The sequence below is a fragment of the Poecilia latipinna genome, unplaced genomic scaffold (assembly GCF_001443285.1).
Source record: "Poecilia latipinna isolate Pla-1442-1.1 unplaced genomic scaffold, P_latipinna-1.0 Scaffold1249, whole genome shotgun sequence".
Taxonomy (NCBI): domain Eukaryota; kingdom Metazoa; phylum Chordata; class Actinopteri; order Cyprinodontiformes; family Poeciliidae; genus Poecilia; species Poecilia latipinna.
This window is the reverse complement of record NW_015113865.1, coordinates 97,570-117,972: the sequence shown is the minus strand read 5'-3', so window position 1 is coordinate 117,972 and position 20,403 is coordinate 97,570. Positions and strand designations below refer to the sequence as shown.

The 20,403-nt window shown below is 38.3% G+C and overlaps 1 protein-coding gene across 2 annotated transcripts in view; it reads left to right on the top strand.

Moving 5' to 3' along the window:
• Positions 1-911: 911 nt before the first annotated feature.
• Positions 912-20,403, top strand: part of LOC106960975 (glypican-1-like) — a 63,686-nt gene continuing 44,194 nt past the window's right edge. Inside the window, exons 1-2 of one of the 2 annotated variants that reach the window (XM_015054396.1) lie at positions 912-1,054; positions 1,170-1,714. In XM_015054396.1, the coding sequence (XP_014909882.1) occupies positions 1,555-1,714 (160 nt within the window). In that variant the 5' untranslated portion in view covers positions 912-1,054; positions 1,170-1,554. Of the gene's footprint in view, positions 1,055-1,169; positions 1,715-4,892; positions 4,918-20,403 lie in introns of those variants that run through there. The other variant, XM_015054397.1, reaches the window with a different exon arrangement.

Genomic DNA, 20,403 nt, shown 5'->3' with positions numbered 1-20,403 from the left:
CTGCACAGGGAACCACAGAGGGACCTGACACCTGGATGATTTTTATGTTCACCTAACAAACACAATTGAACTTACTGGTCTGACTTAGCGTTCAGATCAATCAAAATAGTTCATAACAAAATAAATGTTGCTCTGTAGCTTAAAAACAACTGCAACTATAAAGGTGATCTGATTTCCTTTCTGCAGGATTGATAGATAGATGGATGGACGGACAGATAAACAGATAAATAAGCAATTTCACCACACAGCCAAAACCGGCAATGAAAAACACACAACCACACACAACATTTAAGTTTAAATAAAGCAACTGAGTTGGTTTTAGGGTGTTTTTTTTCTTTTTTTTTCTTTGACATCTAAGGAATTTAAAATTAGTAGAGAGGCAATATTGTCCACATTGTGGTGTTTACCCAGATTTAGGAGGCAAACATAAAGAAACTGTGGATAACGAAGGCATTCATTTGGTGACAGGTAACCTGGAAGCAGCCTAGAACAGATGCTGATTTGTTGGACATGAATTGCGTCTTGTAGAGTGATGCCTTCCACTCAACAGACACTCTCAGAGGAGGGTATCCAGTACTGCGAACTGAAAGGGACCAGCCTACAGTTCATGTGTGACACCTGGCTGATGGTGAGCAAGTCCAGCCAGCACACATTCCTGACGTGACGAGACCCACACGGCATTTTCCTCTGCTGGGAACCAGGCATGTTTACACTCTTATACGAATCAGTGTGCCACGATAACGAGAAGATACTTTGTAAACTATTGAGGCGTGGTATGCTTAAAATTTAGATAAAAAAATAAAAATAAAATAAAATCCAAACCAAATAAGCATGACTGTGTCAGAAAGCAACAAGAAATAGCCGGAGTTGCTTTAAAGCTCTGCTTCCCTTCCCTTTCATCCTCCTCTTTCTGTCTGCCTGCTTCTCCCCGCCTCCCTCCCGTTTCCACAGAGTGGCAGCGCTGGCACATCATCGTCCAGAAGAGCCTGAGCTGCGGTATCTGCCGGTGTGTGCACCTCTGCACTCGGATTCCTCACGTTAAAGCCGGGCAGGCGTGAGTCAACACAGCCAGCGCTGCACCAGTGCAGCGCTTATTTCTGGCGTGACTTAAAATAGCGTATTTCAGCCGGGTAACCTAATTCTTGCATCTCTTGCTTGCCTCTCTTTAGGTCAGCCAAAAAAGCTCCACGGGTAGCTGAGTGAGACCGGGGATCTCTACAGAATAACCCTTCAGCAAAAGAACATTTGCCATATTTTTTGCGGGGGAGAAAATAATAAGCGTCTGCCCTGGCTGCGCTGGCTTAAGTGGATTAAAGAAGAGACGGGACATCTGGGCTGAGAGGAATTGCTCCTGTGCCGCGCAGTAGCGCGCACAGAACAGCCACAGAAGCTGCAGACGCACTGAAAGAGTATAAGGGAGAAAGAAGGTGGAGGATATTTTACGCACCACAGCACCAGCCCCGAATCCGTTGTACTTTCAGCTTTATACTAAGTCGCTTAGTTGTCGCTTGGATTTCCTCCAGACCAAGTCCAAAGCCACACTGGTCAGCAGGAATGGATTTCTTCATCCTGGCGGCTCTGGTGCTGTGCTCTCTCACAGCGCCAGCCTTTGGGGACAAAGGGTCCAGCAAAGCCCGGACTTGTTCGGACATTCAGCGGTTTTACGGCGGAAAGGGATTCAGCCAGGATGGTGTCCCACAGTTTGAAATGTCAGGTAAGCGCCTTCAAAATGCTTTCATTTTGGAAGCCAAGCTGCATTTCATTATATGTGGGTTATTTTCCCATTTATACAAAAAAATTGACTCAAATTAGATACAAACGAACTTTGTATCTAGTTAAAAAAAAAATAATAATAATAATAGAAAAAACCTACTAATGTGAGCATCATATTCAAAGGGAAACGGAAGAAATGTAAAGTATTTTCCTATTTATTGTTTGCATGAGAGTACAAGGAAAGAATCCATCTTTATTCCTCTTAAATCTGTTGTCACACTCATTTGATGTCACATGGTACTGTAAAGTAGAGGAGATATGGCTTCAGGCTCTGTAGATGAAACGCTGCTTTGAAAAGTTATTGAGACAGAGCAGAGGCACCATAGGAAATAAGTTTGTTTGATCCCTCATTAAAAAAAAAAAAAAAGCCCTGCAAAATCTTTTTTACGCTTAACACAAGGCACAGATGTTGTGCCTTGCTTTCTGTGTCTCTTTGAGAGTTTCTTACTGAGGTTCTCTTCTAGAAGATACTCTCTAATCTGACCTCTTCTTCAATATGTTCTGATATGGCAGGGAGGCCAACATTGTAAGCTACCAGACAGTCACTTAGCCCAGTGGTGTGACTGTGCAGATATATTGTTTCTCACTGTGTCATCCATGGTCTGATGTCAGTCACAAGCCCCCCCTTTTTGCAGGTTGTACGATTGCAGTTTTGCCTCCTTTGGAATTCAGCGAGGTGCTTTCTGGCTCTTCAAATAACACATCAGTTTACAGCAGGTTTCTGCAGCTACAATATCCATCACACGAACAGAGTAGAAAAGTGAACCTTTCGGACATTCACTTGCACACAACTACTTTATAAAGAAGGGGTTTTGAAAGTTTTTATAGCAATTCCCATCACAGTAAAATTAGGAAATTTTACTTTTTCAGCATGTTTTGCTATATTAATAGAAAAGAACGAACTTGAACCTGTTTTTAGGCTGAGATTTGTGCATTTTAATTTGGAAAAATGAACACAACGGCCCCTACAAGTTGAAAATTTGTGGGATAGTCGGAAGACTCTAACTCTTGCCTCAAAACCAAATATAGTTATCTTGCATAAAGTAGCTATAGCTAGAGTGAAAGCGTTTATTTGCACACTTTACAACTTGAAAGTTTTTTAAGTGTAGTACACAAGCTGTTCTAGTGAGCATGTTACAGTCTTTTAAGACAGTTTGCAAAGAGAAAAATATTATTACCTTGCATCAAACTTGCCTGGTTTCCAGGAATGAGCTAGCTAGCTAGCTAGCTACCAGACAGTAGCTAGCTCGTGAGGTCTCGTGAGGATAGGCACGATCTGTACAGAGATTCTCATAGAATGATAACCCTAAGTAAAAATATCATGGCTTTGTGGTATCACCTTATTTATGCAATTTTCTTTTGTAAAAAAAAAATCACATAATTACATAATTTAATTAATTTTCTTTGGAATGACAACACAACAAATATTCCCAAAGCTGCTAAAATAACAGGTATCTTTATCATTTTTTAAAATTATTTATAGACCTGAGCAAAGAAAAAAAAAAGGCTAGTTTTCAAAATAACATTTTTGAGCATAACTTTGTGCCATTTTTTTGTTCTGCTCTTGTCACGTCACTAGTTTGACAGTAGTATTTTGAATATTTAAAACAAAAAACAAATAATTATCGATGCAGACTAATGTAAAATGCTCATATCATTGTAAGTTTTTCAGTCATTTTATCCAGCCCTACAATTTAATATAAATGCTGACTAAGTGCATCATCTAATGTGATGAGACTGTTCTTCCACGTTGTTATATCATCACAAGTACCAGTTGCAAGGGGTAATAACTAGCAGAAGAATTGCCTAGTTTACTTGACTGGCCACATTGAAGAAGTCCTTTCAAAAGCCAGCATCAATCAGTAAGTTTAGTGTCAACACTTTCTTTTATGTAAAAAAAAAAAAAAAGTTTTGTTACTATGAGAACTTATATAATTAGAGAATTGAAGGAAAAAATGTTTTCTGTTCTTGCTACTTGGCTCTTAGTCAGAAATAACACCAGTTATTCATTGGTTGTAGTCTGGCACAATAAACACCTTGTAAAAAATGGAAGGTTTAATTTTATGCTTTCAGATTGTGAGCCAAGTCAACAGTGTAGATAATCCCCGACATCTGCAGAAGGGTATTTCCCACTGTGACACCATTGCTTGATCAACTTAATGTATTGACTGAGTCTGATTCAAGGTCACATGTCAACTGCATCAGCCAGATTCAGACTTGGCTGGGAGGAAGATGTGAGACGACTGCTCCTCAACTCTGAAAGGGATTTCCAGTTAAACTATTTAAATAGCCACTGGACTGCTCAGTCCCGAATATGGAAACTATTACTGCACGAGGCCGTTAACTTTTTCCTTTACCGTCACAAAGTGTCCATAATAAAACACTTTTAACATGTTAAGATTCATGATTTAGAGTTTTTATTTGTTTTACTTGCTTTGATTAACTTTTTTTTAATCACAGTAACTTGTAGCAAAAATATAAAAGTAGAAAATATTCAACATCACCACATCATACCCCAGTCTTTGGTTAATTATGTTCCGTAAGTGACGGGAAACAATTTCCAGATATTGCTTCCACAGTGATACGCCTCATAAAGCATTGTTGATAGCCCCCTTATTTCTAAGTAATTCCCCCCCGGAGAGGTCCCACAGAAGAAAGCTGTTGAGTTAAGAGTAAGCTGTTTGTTATCACTGTGTTGAAGCAATGTTTACTGGCCCATTGCAGCATTATAAGCCCACCGCTTTAAAAAATGAAAAACACATTCGCAGGGAATAAAGTAAACCGATGGATGCTTTTAGAATGAGCGTGATGATTCGACTGCGGAAAGCGTAATCAGTTTGGGAAACAGATTTTTTTGTCACTGTTTACCAAAAATGGAAGATTGACTTTCATCATAGTCATTCGTCTCCTGCTTGCGCTGCCCCCTCCCTGTCCCGCCCCATCATTACAGTCTTGATGACTTATCTTTTTGTCTTTCAGGGGATGACATTTTTCATCTCTGTGTGTCTCTCTCTCATCGGCTCTTAAAGAGAGAGGCGTCTGTGGGTCTTTGAAAGCAGCTGGCAGCCAATGAGTGTTAGATCCTCAATGTCACATAGGCTAGAACAAAGAGGCAAGCAGTGTGAGACATCTGCAGGAAGGCTGGTAACATTTTGGCATTGATTTTTCCCATGCTGTATTTTTGTTGTTGCTGATTGCTGGTTGCTACATACTGACTGAGCCGTGTGATGCTATGGAGTGTCATCTGTAACCAGTGTTTAGATAATGACAGTGTTGCTGCTGCTCCCCAGCCCTGTAAAGGAGAACTAGTTGCTAAGGACTGGTTTGTGGCTTTAAATATATACTGATCAGTATACCAACCCACTGTGAGAAGCATGGGAATGTTTTGAACTCAGTGGTTCTCTGAAATTTAGACTATGAAATGTATAATATGTAGTCTTGATGCTGAAAGAGTTGTTTTTGACTATTTAACTTATTTGTTAAAATACTTCCTGGCAAAATGTTCTCATCTTTTGACTTGCTAGGTTACTACTAATTAAGTGTTAAGCAAATATTCTGCCTGAGAGACATCTTGGACCATGAAAACTGGGATGAACAATTGCATTTAACCATTTCTCCCCTTATTGTACAATAATTTACCCATGACTGTATGTCTTTCTGTAAATACGATTAAAGCAATTAGTTCCCTGCATCCTAAGAGAGGAAACGTGCTGAGATTTGTCTCTCAGTAGTTTAATCGGCCAAGCTCAAAAGCAATCAGTGACAATTGTAATTTGTTGAGATGACAGATATCCATTCAGAAACGTATTTGTGGACAAACAGAGCACAAACTACGTAACAAAATAATCTATGAAGATTGTTCTTTCCCCTTTTACAAAGTGAACTTGCTAGCTTGTTAAAACCTTGAATTTAAATGTTAAACAATTTAAATTTTACTTTCTCGATGCTGAAACATTCATTGAAATTTAAGAACATTGAGATCTTGATAATCACATTACAATTCCAGATCAGTCTGTGTTAAAATCTTAACATTTATGGGGGGCCCTGAAGATCCCTAAGCTGCTGCTCAGTTCATTAATGTGGTCAGCTTTATGCCTTAAGATCCACTGGCTGATTACTTAATTAGGATTGAAAAAATGTGCAACCAATTGATATTTATTTTAATTGTATTTTTTGATTTGTTGTTTTTAAGACAGGAGTTTTGTGTTTAAGCTTTATTATCATTGTCTTCCACTAACATAATTATCCAGTAATATTTTTCCATTTCCTATGAACTTAAAATTTTCTGCCCTGGCACCACCGGGCTTAGCAAGCTTTCTGGGGGAAACCCTGAGGTATAAATAACAAAACATAAAATGAAAAAAAATGTTTCAAGCGCTAATATCCTTCCCAAGTGTAAGTCAAATGCAACATTCCAGGATAAGAACCTCATACCAACTGTGTAGCGAGGTGGGAGTGTCATGAAGCGGGGATGCCTTGCTGCTGCAGCAGGACCTGACCAATTCACCATCGTATAATCCACAATAAGTTCTATGGTGTCTATGAGAATGCTTGAGGAATATTTGAGAATTTCTGTGAAAGATTAAAGCTGAACCGTGTAACCTGACAAAGACCCAAAGCATACCAGCAAATCCACCAAGGACTGGCTGAAACTAAAACAGGAAAAGTCTTGGGCAGAGTCAAAGCCCAGATCTTTATCCTTTCGAAATGCAGTGGGGTGACTGGAAACTGAATGTTCATGTAAGAAACCCCCTTAAATCCCCTAAGCATCTCACAATTGAAATTTTTGAGTGGGGGCAAGCATTCCTCAAATTGACTTCAGAAACTGCAAGATGGCTACAAAGACCATCTCACTTTATTTCAGCAAAATGGGGAAACACTAGCTATGCGGGGGTGGGATGTTTTAACGTTTTCCTCTGCTAGAGAAACATTTTTGTTTGCATCTTTTGTTTACGGAGCAAAACAAGGTTAGGTTTTGTTCAGTGCAATTTAATCTTGTTTTCCCCGGTAAGTGAATATTTCTTTTGTGATAACTGCTTATTTAATGAGGAGTCCAAATTATTTCACAGGACTGATAAATAACCTTGCGTTGCTTTCAAAATGTGTGTGACTAGTGTGTCAGCTCAGGTAGAAAAAAAAAAAAAAACCTTGACAGACTGAAAATAAATGATTTTCAAGTAAAATATTTCCCTACGTTTAGGGTTGCTAAGGACACTAAATTAGTTACTGGATTCTAAAATATGTTTGTGAGACTTAAACTTTACCTGTTAAAGAGATAAGAAAAAGTAAATGTAGACTCTTAAAGTATATTAAAGTATTGTGAAAGTCTCATTCTCATAAATCAAATGACTCGTTATACTGTTTTGTTTTGTGTTGAATTACATATTCACAATGTTTGCAATGCAATAGCTATCTGTATCTATTTGATCTTATCATGCTTAATGTTTACCTTCGTTTGGGATTGACATATTTCATTTAATTAAAATTACATGATGGATGGAGTTGAGCATAAAACAACTTCTTACCGGTTCTCTGTAGGAAAATGAAAAAAAAATGTTAATATTTTATTGCAAATAATTTATCTTAGAGGTTAATAATTATCAGGATAGAGCAGACACTATTTAGGATTTAGAGGGAAATGACAGACAAAAACAATCATTTGATGAACTAGACTACATTTATCTTATAAGCTTTGAGGCTCTGTTTTTAGTCTGTGGATTGAAGAAAAAAAAAAAAAAACTAATTGATCATTCTTAATTACACATAAATGGAACTCATTCACAGCTTTCAAGATAGGAAGGCCAAAGCTTATTTGAAGGTTAATGTAAGCAAAAATCTCTGTGCTTCTGTTAGTCCACCCGTCTTAGACAGATTAAAGCCAAAGCAACAGTTGTTTCTGTATCTCAGTGTGCAGGCCCATAACTCTGCTGTGGTTTAATGAGTGTCAATTCCTGCATCTGGGAGCCTGTCTGCGCTTGTTCTTGTGTGTGTCTGCATGCGCGTATGTGTGTGTGCGCGCGCGCGCGTGCGTGTGTGTGTGTGTGTGTGTGTGTGTGTGACTGAATATACTGAAGTTGTTAAAATGCTGAAGTCAGTGAGAAGGCTCCTGATGCATTAAGCTATAATGGGCTGCAGGGAGCATGAAACAGACCACATGTGTTTGATGTTCACTAAAGAGAAAGAAACAGGGCAGATGGACTGCTGACTTGACTTAGGCTGACTTGGTTTTGCGCTCCCTTTTTTGCCATGTTGGCAGTCTGTAACAACAAAGAGGAGGACAAGTCCTCAGTATCAAATATTCTTTGTGAAGTAACTTTACTTAAAATGTTCTGTCTCATTGAATGTCTCTTTACCGTTGGACCTTTTGGAAACGGGGACATCTGCAACACCGTTTGTTTGGACATGTGTCTTTGAAGCTTCCTTCAAGTCCAGATATTTTGTGAACAAGTAGCAACAGACCTGTAGACGCAGCATGTAATGTTTTTTTTTTTTAATACCTTTAACTCGCTTTTGGTCAGTGTAGGTTTCATAAGTAAAACTGAAGTTTATTCATGAAAGAAGAAGGAAGTCTTGTTTTATTCAATTTTGCAATAAAGCATCTTGACAAAGTTGGTGAGTTGACGATAAATCCAGCTCATAGGATAAGATAGTATATATGTAAAACTGGTTCACCAGAATTCAACTAGATTTTAGACATATCTTTAGTAAACTAAGCATCCATATTATTTTGTGCATAGAAACTGGGCAATTGCCTTACAGATTCCACACTAATGTTTTAGACAATCTGTAACTGATACAAAAGATAGAATTGGTCGTACGGATTTCACTTGACCAGAAACGGAAGATTTTATGCTTGTGACAATGAACTGTGGTCCAAATGCCAAAAAATCTTTTTTCAGAAGGAAAATAAGGGTTTAGTAAATTCTAAAATGTATGTTAAAGAATCTCCATCCATTTATCCTCCTGTCCATCCTTATCTGCTCTTCCCAGATCAGATTGCGAGTGGTAACAGAATAAAAAAAGGGATGAATGGATACGTTTCCCCCCAGTGTCACCCTCCAGCTCATAACGGGGGAACCTGAGGCATACCTAGGACAAAGGGAAAAATCATCCCCGCTGGAAAATTAAGAGTCTGCCCCGGGGTTTCCTATATCTGGCATGTGCCCAGAATGCCTTGGAAGCTGGGCGCCCGAGTTGCGTCTTGATCAGCCCGAACCACCTCAGCTGCTCTATTCTGAGCTTCCCCTGTATGACTGAACTCCTCACTGTATCTCCGAGGGTAACGCCAGCCACAACGGCTGCACAAAATCAGAAAGTCTTACTTACTGCTAAATATTTCATTTGTGATAAATCAACATTTTCCCTACTCTCATCTTTCCCATTTGTGCTTCCAACACTTTCTGTGACATTTTATAATTTTGGACTTTATCAAAGGTGTCAGATGTAGACACAAGGGGGGCAGACAGGTATACAATTCTGAATATTACATTAGCATGTGCAGGTTGAACTCACAAGACATATTAGCCATCGATTCTTGCATTCCAAACAGACCTTTGCAATATTAATGTGGTGCGCTCTGTTATTGAGATAACAATACATTTGCATTATATTCCTTACAGCGGTACCAGTCAACCTATGGAAGAGACTAATTTCAGATGCTTGTGTGACTGATCTAGTTCGTACTGTCACAATGCATATCTCATGACCATAGGTGAGGATTGGACGATAGACTGACCGGTAAATGGAGAGCTTCGCTTTTTGGCTCATCTCTTCCTATAAAAGACAAACCTGATGGATTGCAGTAGAAGCTGCAATCCATCTGTCCATCCCGCCATTCTGAAACAATCTGAAATAGTCCTTTTGCGTAGCACCAATCAGAAGCACCGATGCCAACATTAGTGATTATTTTGAGGTTTGGTTGTCACCTTATTCTCAGATGTTTCTATCATACATAATAAAAATGGTACTGGGGGGAGGAGGGGATAGTAATGGAGGCAACTTCAACTGTCAACAAGCCCAACAAGCTCGTTGGGTTGTGATGTTATACATAAGCAGGCATTTAAAACATGCCCAAACTATTTCATTTCTTACTTTAAAATATTAGATTCAAACATAAATTCAACAGAGGAACAAGTTTAAAGCACTAACCTTCATATCTAATTGAATAAATAGAGGTCGATGGGACCGGCTTCTCTCTGACAGGAAATATCTTTTCATATCACAACATTTCGTCAAACTCCTTGTGCGCAACGCTCCATCTTGACGTGTACCTGCTGCTCGTACTCTGCACAGCTTTGCACATCAGTTTCACTCTCTGCTCTGGCTTCTTTTCTCTTGGGCTCCTCTTGTCTTTTGCTCCACGTCACTTCACTAATATGAGAGCAAGGGTTCACACACAGAGAGCTCTCCCTGTGCAAGAACACACAGAAGCAGCAGACACAAAGATGACAGCAAAGGCCAGTTTCATATTTATGGCTGCACAGGGGTTGTCAGTGTCATTCCAACTCGTGTGTGTGTGTGTGTGTGTGTGTGTGTGTGTGTGTGTGTACGCTTGGGTTTATTTTTTCTTCCCTCATTGGGATGTTTCGGGGTACAAAGAAAGACTTTTTCTCCTTCTTAGGGCTGATGATGAAGTAACCGAATCCATGTTACAGGGGTTAGTTGCTGGGAAACTGATTAAGGTTAGGTAATGGAGAATAAATGCAAGACAGCGCAACCTTTAAGGGGAGGACATGCTTGCGTGTGTAAGCGTGTGTGTAGGAGTGTGTTTCCTTTTGAGGGCTGTTGTGTTGGTGTATAATACCTCATTTCACTTCAGGTGAATTGGCCACGTCTAAAGGAGAATTATTACTTTGTTACTGGAAGGTCCTTTTTAAAATAGTTTTTCTATGTGTTTGTGAGCATAGGACACTTCAGATGTGACTGCATGTGTGTGTGTGTGTGTGTGTGTGTGTTATGTTTGTGTGCGTGCGTGTGTGTGTGTGTGCAGAACAGATGTTTGAACTCTGTATGACTTCTAAACTAAAGCAAAGTCAATGCTATGAAATAGTTTGCTGCCTATTTGCCGACATTGTATGAAGATTTTGCATTTTTCTGATAGCCGGCATATTTTTTTCTGGCCTTTATTCAGCATGTAAATGTCTACGTGCACCACATTAAGCTGCCGCATGCCTCGTCACCACCAGCTGTGCTCTCTGTGGACTAGGTAGGTATTTGATTTGACGAGTAACAAGCAGCATCTCACAGCGTGAGCATCCTTTTTTTCCACAGCTACTTCTGGCGTTTGCCCCTTGCTGCTTGATAAATGGTGTGTAGACCCAAACCAAGATGGCACCGAGCATTTCAAGTGAGAGCACGCAGTATGAATTCTACACAGCGACACACCCTAAACCAACACACACGTGTGCACTGTCCGCAGCTGTGTAATGTTAATTTGGAGAGTTTCGGTCCTGAATAAGACACATGCCGGGGGTAATCTTTTGGCTGTGACATTATAGTGACAAACACACACATACTTTTTTTTTGTCCATTCTTTAGCGAAAACTGATTTTTGTTCATGCTTTGTTAATGACTCACAAAAAAAGTGGCAAATATGTAATATGTCTTTCACCGTTAGTTGTAGGATTTGGTCCATAACTCACAATCTTCTATTGACAGCAATTAATTAATTTTGGCAGCTTATACAAAGTGCTTTGCATTGCCTTGTTGCTGAAAATCTGCTATATAAATAAAATCACTTTTACTTTTAAAAGAATTTTAAGTACTTGAACTACGTCAAGTTCTCACACTTCAAGGCAAGTTATAGAAGTGAGGTTGCCCAAGACTAGTGCTTAAGAGCTACTACCCTGCAACTATTGGGTGCATTCCTATCCAACACACCTGACTTATATGAGTGGCTCATTGTCAGGCCTCTGCAGAGCTGAGTGACATGCTGATGAGAGAATTCAGCCGTTTGATTCAGGTGTGTTGAGGCCATCTGGCCTTGGCTTTCCCAGAAGTTTAGTTTGCACATCAACTACATTTTTAGTGCTTTTTTTTTTAAAGAAAACTTTGGATTTTGGTTAATTCTTGCACTGGATATTTTCAAACTTTTTGTATTTCAATGTTTTGTTTTTTTTTTAATAATAATTATACAATTGTTGAGATGGAAATTAATTTCAAGCCTCCTTAGGTACTTGTATAAATTTGCCTGGAAAAATACATGTCTCAAACACCTCAGGAAAACAGTGGGCAAACATCTTACTTCAATCAACAACACAGATCTGTAATATACCAAGATTGCAGGTACATGAACAACGACGTATGATTTGACAACTCTAGAAACTTTGTGTCATACAGGAACAGAATATTCGCTGTAAATCTCATGCAATTCAGTTCAAACAGAGAAGAGTAACTTGAAACAGTTTTTATCAGTTTTTATCATCTACTTGCTGCAGATGGGAGCTGACTCTTCCAACATGTTATATGCTGCCCAAAAAAACTTTACAGCCTTTATCATATTTAACTCAGAGCATGAGTTTTAGCTCATTTAAAAGAGAATAGACTTAATTGTAAAGTATTTGCAGGTATAAAAATACAGCTTGACCAAGGTTGAAGAAAGTAGGTGCTCGAAGATGAACATTTCTTAAAAACACACAGATATTCTAGAGTATAAAGTTTTATGGCGTATTCACATGAGGTTATAAATGTCGAGAAGAAATATTTGTTTTCAATTTCTCAAGAGTTGGCTTTTAAAATAGCTCCAAATGCTGCATGTTTCTCCACCTCTTCTCCGATGTCACACTTCACAACGTTTCATAATGTCTTCCATGCTGTTTTCATACTTGGGCTCCGTTGCCTCCTTGTCCTCAGCTCAACCAAATCTGCGGTTCTTTGTTTCTGTTTAACCGGACATTTAATTGAACTGTCATATTTTAGCCGTCAGGCATTAGTCTCTACACAAGTAGATTATTATTGCTTTTTTTTTTTTTCTTGGCATTCATAATTTCCAGGAGATTCTCTTTCATCCAGATAAACCAGTTCATAAGCGGTTCGGTTATCAGTTCCTCTGTTTGCCACTTTGTTAGTCTTTTCTCTTTTATGAGACTTTTATCTCTCATTTTCTCTCCTCCTTATTTTCCCTTATCTGCAGCTGCAGAGAACATTGTGAATTCATTTATTTCCATTGCAAATACAGTAAATACACACAGATGCTCTCCAAAAAACATTTTCTTTTCTCTGTTACTCATTTAAAACTTTAAGAATGGCCCATTATTCTGATTTAATTTTATTGAATAAAACCAGCATGGACCTTACAGTCACGCACAGTGTTGCAATAAGTCGGCAAATGATGCATGGCAATCTGGAATAATGAGACATGATTATAGCTAAGAAACTCCTCTGCCTATCAAGTTTGATGTAGGAATTTTTGTGTGAATGTGATTTGTACGTCATGTTTTTATAAAAGTCTGCTGAATCTAAACAATTTTGCAGCGTTCTTATAGTTTTAGCCAACCACCTCAAAGGGAGCTTCTTTTACTCTTGGTTTGAATGTAATTACAGTATTCCTTTGCCACCGTAGCGGCTTAACAAGCCTACTTCTTTCAGGCCTTAGAACTCTGCACAGCATGAGTGCCTCTCTGTCCTTTGCATTTTTGAGACAGCTTCTGTATAATTGAGTTACACTTTAAAAGTTCTTGCTCCTTCCAGGTTTTTGTAGCAAGCAGAATAACCAAGTGAATGCTTTGAGCTGTGCACTAGTGTCTTTTCATTTCCCTCTTTCTGTGTGCGGTTCATCGTCTTTCTTCCACTTCCCCCAACTAGTCTATAGTTGTATTTTTTTTTTTTTTGGTCTTTCTATGGAAGCACATTTTTCTGTAATTAGATAGTGAGATCTAGGTTTATGACATCATTTCTCAAGGGTTATTTAGAGCGAAGGCAAGCCCCCACAGTTGATGGTGGTTTGCTGATTTGGCTTGACCTGCTATTTACTTGTGGAGATAGATGGAAGCGCGGGAGTGACCAGACGATTACCGAGGCCTCAAAAGCAGAGGGTCTTGGGAAAAATGGCCCTCATAATTATGGAGGGAAATCTGTAATTACTGTCAGTTGTCATCTTGTTTGCTGTTACAGGATTGTTCTTATTTTCTCTGTTTGGCCACTTTTCTTACTTTCCCTTCGCTCCTTTTACTTTTCCAAACTTTAGCAACAAGCTTCAACTCTAATGACCTTTTCATGAGATTTTTATCCTAAGGATTTCTTTAAATATTGTACGTTTTAACAGTTTTTTTTTTCAAAGAGTATTAAACCCTTTAAAAGATTTAAAATTTTACCCCAATGTCAATGTATTTTATTAGAATTTTACATGATAGAGTAACTCAGTGTCTTGGAGGAATAAAGTCTGAAAAGTGTTGGGTGCATTTGTATTCAGTCTCTCTGAGTAAACAATTTATATGGATGTCACTAAAAGCTTTGCACATCTATAGAGTGAAATCATTATTCTTTCTTCCTTGCAAAATAGTAAGGTGTAGCAGTCGAGCATGTCTTTAAAAAGCCATTTTCAAGTCTCGCCACAGATTTGCAGTTTAGGTCTGGAGTTTGTGACATTTTTCCACATGTATAGCTAGACAATTTATTTGGTCTAAAACACAAACAAAGAAAAAAAAACCCACAATGGTGTTACATTCAATCAACACTCCCGTTGCAATAACTGAGATTAAAACCACAGTCAAATACAGTATTGCATAAATATACGTTTTGTGTAGATTATGCAGCTTATATGTTCCTACCTTTACATGTGCATTACAAATAAACCATTTCAAGTCTTCAAAGCTTTGACCTAAACCATTCCATTGAATCTCTGGCTGTATGTTTGGGGCTGTTGTTCTGTCTGCACCAGTCTCGTGTCATTCATTCAGAGTTAACCCTTATTTAGCTCACTGTGCTTAAGATTTTCAAAGCTTGGGCTATAATGTAACTCTGCTTTAAATTTTCTCACAACTTCACTCTGACGAGTACAGTGTGTTTCTTTATCCTTTGTGATGCTATCCATTAATCTAACAAACCTTGGGCGTCTTGACAAAAATTATGCTAAAATTAATCTTGCATTTTAATATTTTTCATGTTGGTGGAATTGTAAAAAAAAAAAAAAAAGTAAAACATTTATAATTTTCTGTTCATATTAATTATACATATGCATGAGTGCGTAATGTTACATCCAATTAAAGTTATTTAAGTTTGTGACTGTAACATAAAGAGAAAGTTTTAGATGTGTGGACATTTTTTGCAAAGCGTATGCATAATATGTCCTCATTATATCTGCCCACTTTGGAAATAGCACACACATTTATTGAAACACATTTCAACATCTCGTTGAGATAATATTGGGTTTTTATCACTATCCTCTTCTGTCATGCCAAAGAGTGGAAGTACTACACAGTAAGTTAATGAACGTAAAATGACAATGACTCATAAAGCATGTCTATTTTTTCTGTTTAGCTGTAACACGGAGTATTTCATTTTGGCCCACTTATTGTCGTTTCATGTGTCTTGTTATTTGTTATCTCTCTGTTTCTCCCTTGCAATTTTCTTTTCGTCATCCTTCCCTGCAGAGTCTTCCTGCATAAATATTTTACATCTTTCAAATGAACCCTGCCAACCCTAGCTTACAGCATGCTCCACTGACTCATCTCTTTAGAGCATACGACGTGTTTATGTATGAAATGCGTTTGGCAATTTGTATGAGTGTGCATTTGAATCTGAGAAATAATAGCTCATATCTAGCGTCTTGCTACATTATTGCTCAACCACACTGTTTTTGATCAGCTCATTTTGAGGATTTGCACAGAAAAGCTATGCATATGTATTCCATCAGTGATACAATGTCATTTATTAATCCCATTACACTTTTATTTTGCCAAAATGCTTGAAATAATATTAATGCTTTTGTTTAATGAGTACTTATCCATGTTAACCAGTAGCTCCAGTCATGTTAAAACCCACAAATGTGCGCCCATCTCTTTCTTCTATTTTCAATCACTGCCTCTGGAACAACTAGAGCTGGCTACAGACCAGTGATTTGTTTTAAAGTACATTAAATTGCCTCATTCTATAGCTGTTAATAGCAAGAAGCCATGTGTGTAAAATGTGCACTAAACAGAGACCCCACAGGCCATCTGGAATCTTTACATTTTACACTTGAGCTGCGACATGAGTTCACCTTTTCCCCAAGTCAGAATAAAGCCGAGACTACCTTGCTTGGGGAATCAAGGGCGTAATACTGATGGGTTGAATTAAGCCCCCACTGGCTTGGTCCTTTCACCAGAAACATTAAGAAACTGAAAAAGAATTTTAATGCACTTTAATTTTAATAAGTGTTTTGTGAAAAGGATTGGCGTCGAGGCATTGCTTATAATTATCTATTGGTAATTATTTTCTAAAGAAGTGTTACATCTCTGTCCAAGATTTTGCATATGCAAACAGTCTTAAAAGCTTTTCATCATGTAAAAGCTTTTCATCATGTAACAATATTGGCAATATATTTCCAGATCCCATCGTGTTTAAGTTTGTGCCAGAGAATGACGATCTGTAAAAAAAAAAAAACTTTTTGTGTAAAACTTTCATATACTCACTACAGTCAGACAAGATAAAAAAAGAGGGAGAGATGATGGAAAGTGTTGCTTTCCCTTTTTTCTGTCAATCTCTGCTAACTTGTCGCTTTATTCTTTGTACCGTCCATGATGAAACACTAAATGAACCAATCAGAGCACTTCATCTTGGTGATTGTAGCTCAGTGGGACCAGCACTTGTCTTGCAATGTGAAAGTTCTGGGCTTGATTCCAGCATTCTCTTGCCACATGTCCATTTGCCCCGGAGGAAGGCAGTTGCCTACCAATCTGTGTGCCAATGTGTGAATGTGTGTGCGCTCACAAGTGCGACTGCATCTCCAGAGTAAAGTGAGTGGTCAGTATGGCTAGAAAAGTACTGTGTGCATCAAATCTATTTTACATGTCGACAAACTGACTGTAAGCATCTAAGATCAGTAGAATCAGCAATAGTGAAACCCATGGTGCGCTACATAACCTGCATGCTACTTTTCCAGCAGACCCGGGCAGTCTCTGTTGCAGCAATGAGGCCCAGGACATCACTCAGTCAAATTGAATCACAAATCCTTTCGGGCAAAGGGGACTGTGGCTCAGGATAAATGGCTCTGGTGTGTCATGTGATTTTTGCTGATGAATGACCTGGGACAACTGGACTGGATGAACTGAACTGAGGTAGCCGGGCCAGTAGATGTTGTCTCCCGAGAAGTTGTTAATGATACATTATCCCGCTTTGAGCTTCTTTCTGTACATTATCTTGATATGCTTTTTATGATATGTGTTTTGAACACTTGAAGCTTGCACATTTTTACTCGCAAATTTAGCCATTTACTTGAGGTGGGTAAATTAGCAAAACCTGCTTGTTCTACCCTTTGGCGTTTTGTCGTCCGTGTGGTGTCCTCTTTGATGCTCACTCACTGTGTTAGCCACTCTTTTTAATCTGTGAATCCCTTTTTTTCAAGCTCTTTAGGTTTAGAGATGTTGGTTTATAATTAAGACTTCCTTGTCTTTATTCTTTCTTCCCCCCTTCCTTTATTCCCCAAAGGCCTCTCTTCCTCTAGTCAGCCATCTCCACCTACTTTCAGCCTCTCTGCATCCCTACCCAACTCTATTGCCTCAGTTGTCTTGATTTAGTGCCGTTGGTCTGCCTGTCCCAAAGTCCTTTTTTTTCCCCCACTTTGTTATATAAATTAGTTGGCTGTCTTCCTCAGGCACTGGCTGTGTTGATTTTGGATGACGTAAGTAGCTGTTGTTTAAACCTTGGACAGGGAGCCGATTCTTCTGTCTTCTCAGATAGCTTTTTTTCCTGAGCATGCTTAGCTCGTACCTAAGTTACTGTTTGTGTGCGCGCGCACCTGTGTGTGTGTGTGTGTGTGTTTATTTAAGTGGGCGTTCGAGAAGCATCCTTTTGAGTGTTTATTCAGTCATGCATAGAAAATTAAGGTCAATATGTTTCAGTCAAATGCCACTTTGCTCTGTCTGCTTTTTTGGCAGAATACATAAAACACTATGCATGTGACTGCAGTTAGTGGAGCAATGCCTAACTCCTCTGAATCACTCAGTGAAGCAGCGATGTGTGCCCACGGGGTACGTAGGCAGTCCGACCAAACCAAAGTGAGGTGTTCCTCCGAGGGGATGAGAGCTCAAGTCACTCGACGTTCCCTGTGTCGTTCCTACAGCTTCATTGTGAAAAAGAATCAGCGATGAATGAGACAACCAAGAAAGTGTTTTGCTGTACGCAACATTGTCATGTAGAAACAATGTGACAGAATTTGTTGCAACAACCAGAGCAGCGACAGAAATGTAGATGTTTCTCTAAAAGAAATACATTCAATTTGAAATGATATTCGTATATTAACATAGTGTAATTATTTGCTTCCAAACACTTTCAAAGATTAAAAGACATAAATTACATAATGAATAATTTGTGACTCCACAGAAGCAAGAATAATCAAAAATACACTGATGAAGTTAGGAAACAGCATAGCAGTAAATCACCCAGTTTGTTCCAAATAAAAAACCTGCACTATATATTGTATCTTTAATTATTATTATTATTTTTATTTCATTTCATTTTTAAGCCTACTCCTAATTTACTTGTACTATATTTGTGTTCCTAATGCTATTTTATAAGTGGTCTTTTAGGTCATTGCTGCTTAAGAGCATTTTAAAAGTACATTTTATTTTGGAAAATATACATAAAAGGTACATTTTAATGGTGACACTGTTTTTTATCTAAAAGTTGTTTTTGTCTTTTTAGAAACTGTCATTTTGCAGTTTCTGTAAAAGCATGTAACATATAAAGGCATTTTGTGGAGTGGTCTATTACTTCTTTTGGAGCCAAATGTGCTGTGGTTCTTCAAAGAGGCAGTTTTCCAACACCCACAGCACCCATTTTGCAAATTGTAGCTCGGTCTCTTCTCTCCTAAGAACACGGCACCTAATGCACTGATGCACTATAAATAAGCTTTTTATTCATAGACTACTCCACTTTTGCTCCTAGGCGATTATTATTTTATTTCTGCCCATCTTCACGGGCATTTACTGGTAATAATTCTCTCTTTCCAAAATTATGCTTATGTGGTGAATCACATTATTTTTTACTTTTAATGGACAATGTTTAGCTTAACTTTTGGGTGATTTTCTTCATGTTTGGAGTTTGGTTGTGAGATGATCGGAGAAAATATTTTGTTTATATTTTAATTTGTGTATGCACTAAGAAAATGACTAATGTGAATAATTAAGTTAGTTAGAAACTGAAGTTTCACTGCTATTCTTAATGTATCTTCTTATGTCAAAAATATGTTAGATGAGTCACAACAGGCTAAATTTTGAATTAGCAAATCAAATCTTCACAAATTAAAAAAAAAAAAAAAAATCCAAAATTCTGATTGCTGCACCTTTGAAATCATACTCTTGGAATGTTTTGATCCAATTTCTATCCAGTAATGTTTGCAATTAATGAAATGGGTTTTGGCAGAAATTATTTTTGCTGCATTTCTAATGTCTTATTTCTTATGTAATTTCATCAATTATTAGCAGAGAAAGCTTAAAATGATTTTTTTGTCAAGCAAAGAAAAGACAGAATTGCCATTTTGCAGCTGCTGTTCTGACAAATGAAGGAGTAAACAGAAGAAAGTAAAAGAGTTTTAAGCTTACTCCTAATTTGTTTACTATTTATTCATTGATTTGTTTCCTATAATTGTAATTAGGTTTTATGAAAATGGTTCAATGTCCACAATCAGAACCCTGATATCCAAGTGACCCGTTGAGTCCATGCATTGTGACTCTGTTTTCAGTTCCAGTGAACCACATTATCAGCAGCAGACCCAGATGACACACTGTCTCCTTAACTACTACGACGTCTATCTAAATTGACATAATCTTTCCAACGTGTTGCAGTGAGCTTTCAATAAAATGTGCCCGGTCGCGGACAAAAACGGAAATTAATGGTTTCAGTTCAAGGCTCTGCAATTTGCCTTTTTGTGTCCTTGTGGAAAGCTCTGGAGGTGTGTCTATCTGTTTTGTCCGAGTTATATTTTAGTCTTTAGTCTGACTGGAGTTAATAAATGCATGTGTTTGCGTGTGTCAGAGTACAGAAACATACAGGCAATATCTGCTTTTAAGAGCAGGTTTGTCCCTGCTGCATATCTAAAAGTAAAAAAAAAAAATATTGTGCACTGCAGAAGAGCTTGGTGATGGAAAAGTCTGCACCGACAGTTAACTAACGACAACCTCTGGAGTTAATATACCAGTCTGTAAAGGGAACCTATTGTGCTTCTTGGAAACATCTACGCTAACAGGACTCTGCTAGGGTCATGTCTCTTTCTCTGGAGCAAAAAGACGCCTCTTTTATTTCTTCCTTTTTACTTTTACTCTTTCATGCAGTCCTTGTTCCTTTTCTACTTCTAAAGATGCCTGGTAGAGACCTCACTCTGTGAGCCTGTCTGTGTCTAGCCCATGGGCCAGCTTTCATGTTCAGTGACTTTACCCAGGACTGCTCCTCCACAAAACAAACACTGCACTCCTCTTGTCTTTTTACACCATACAA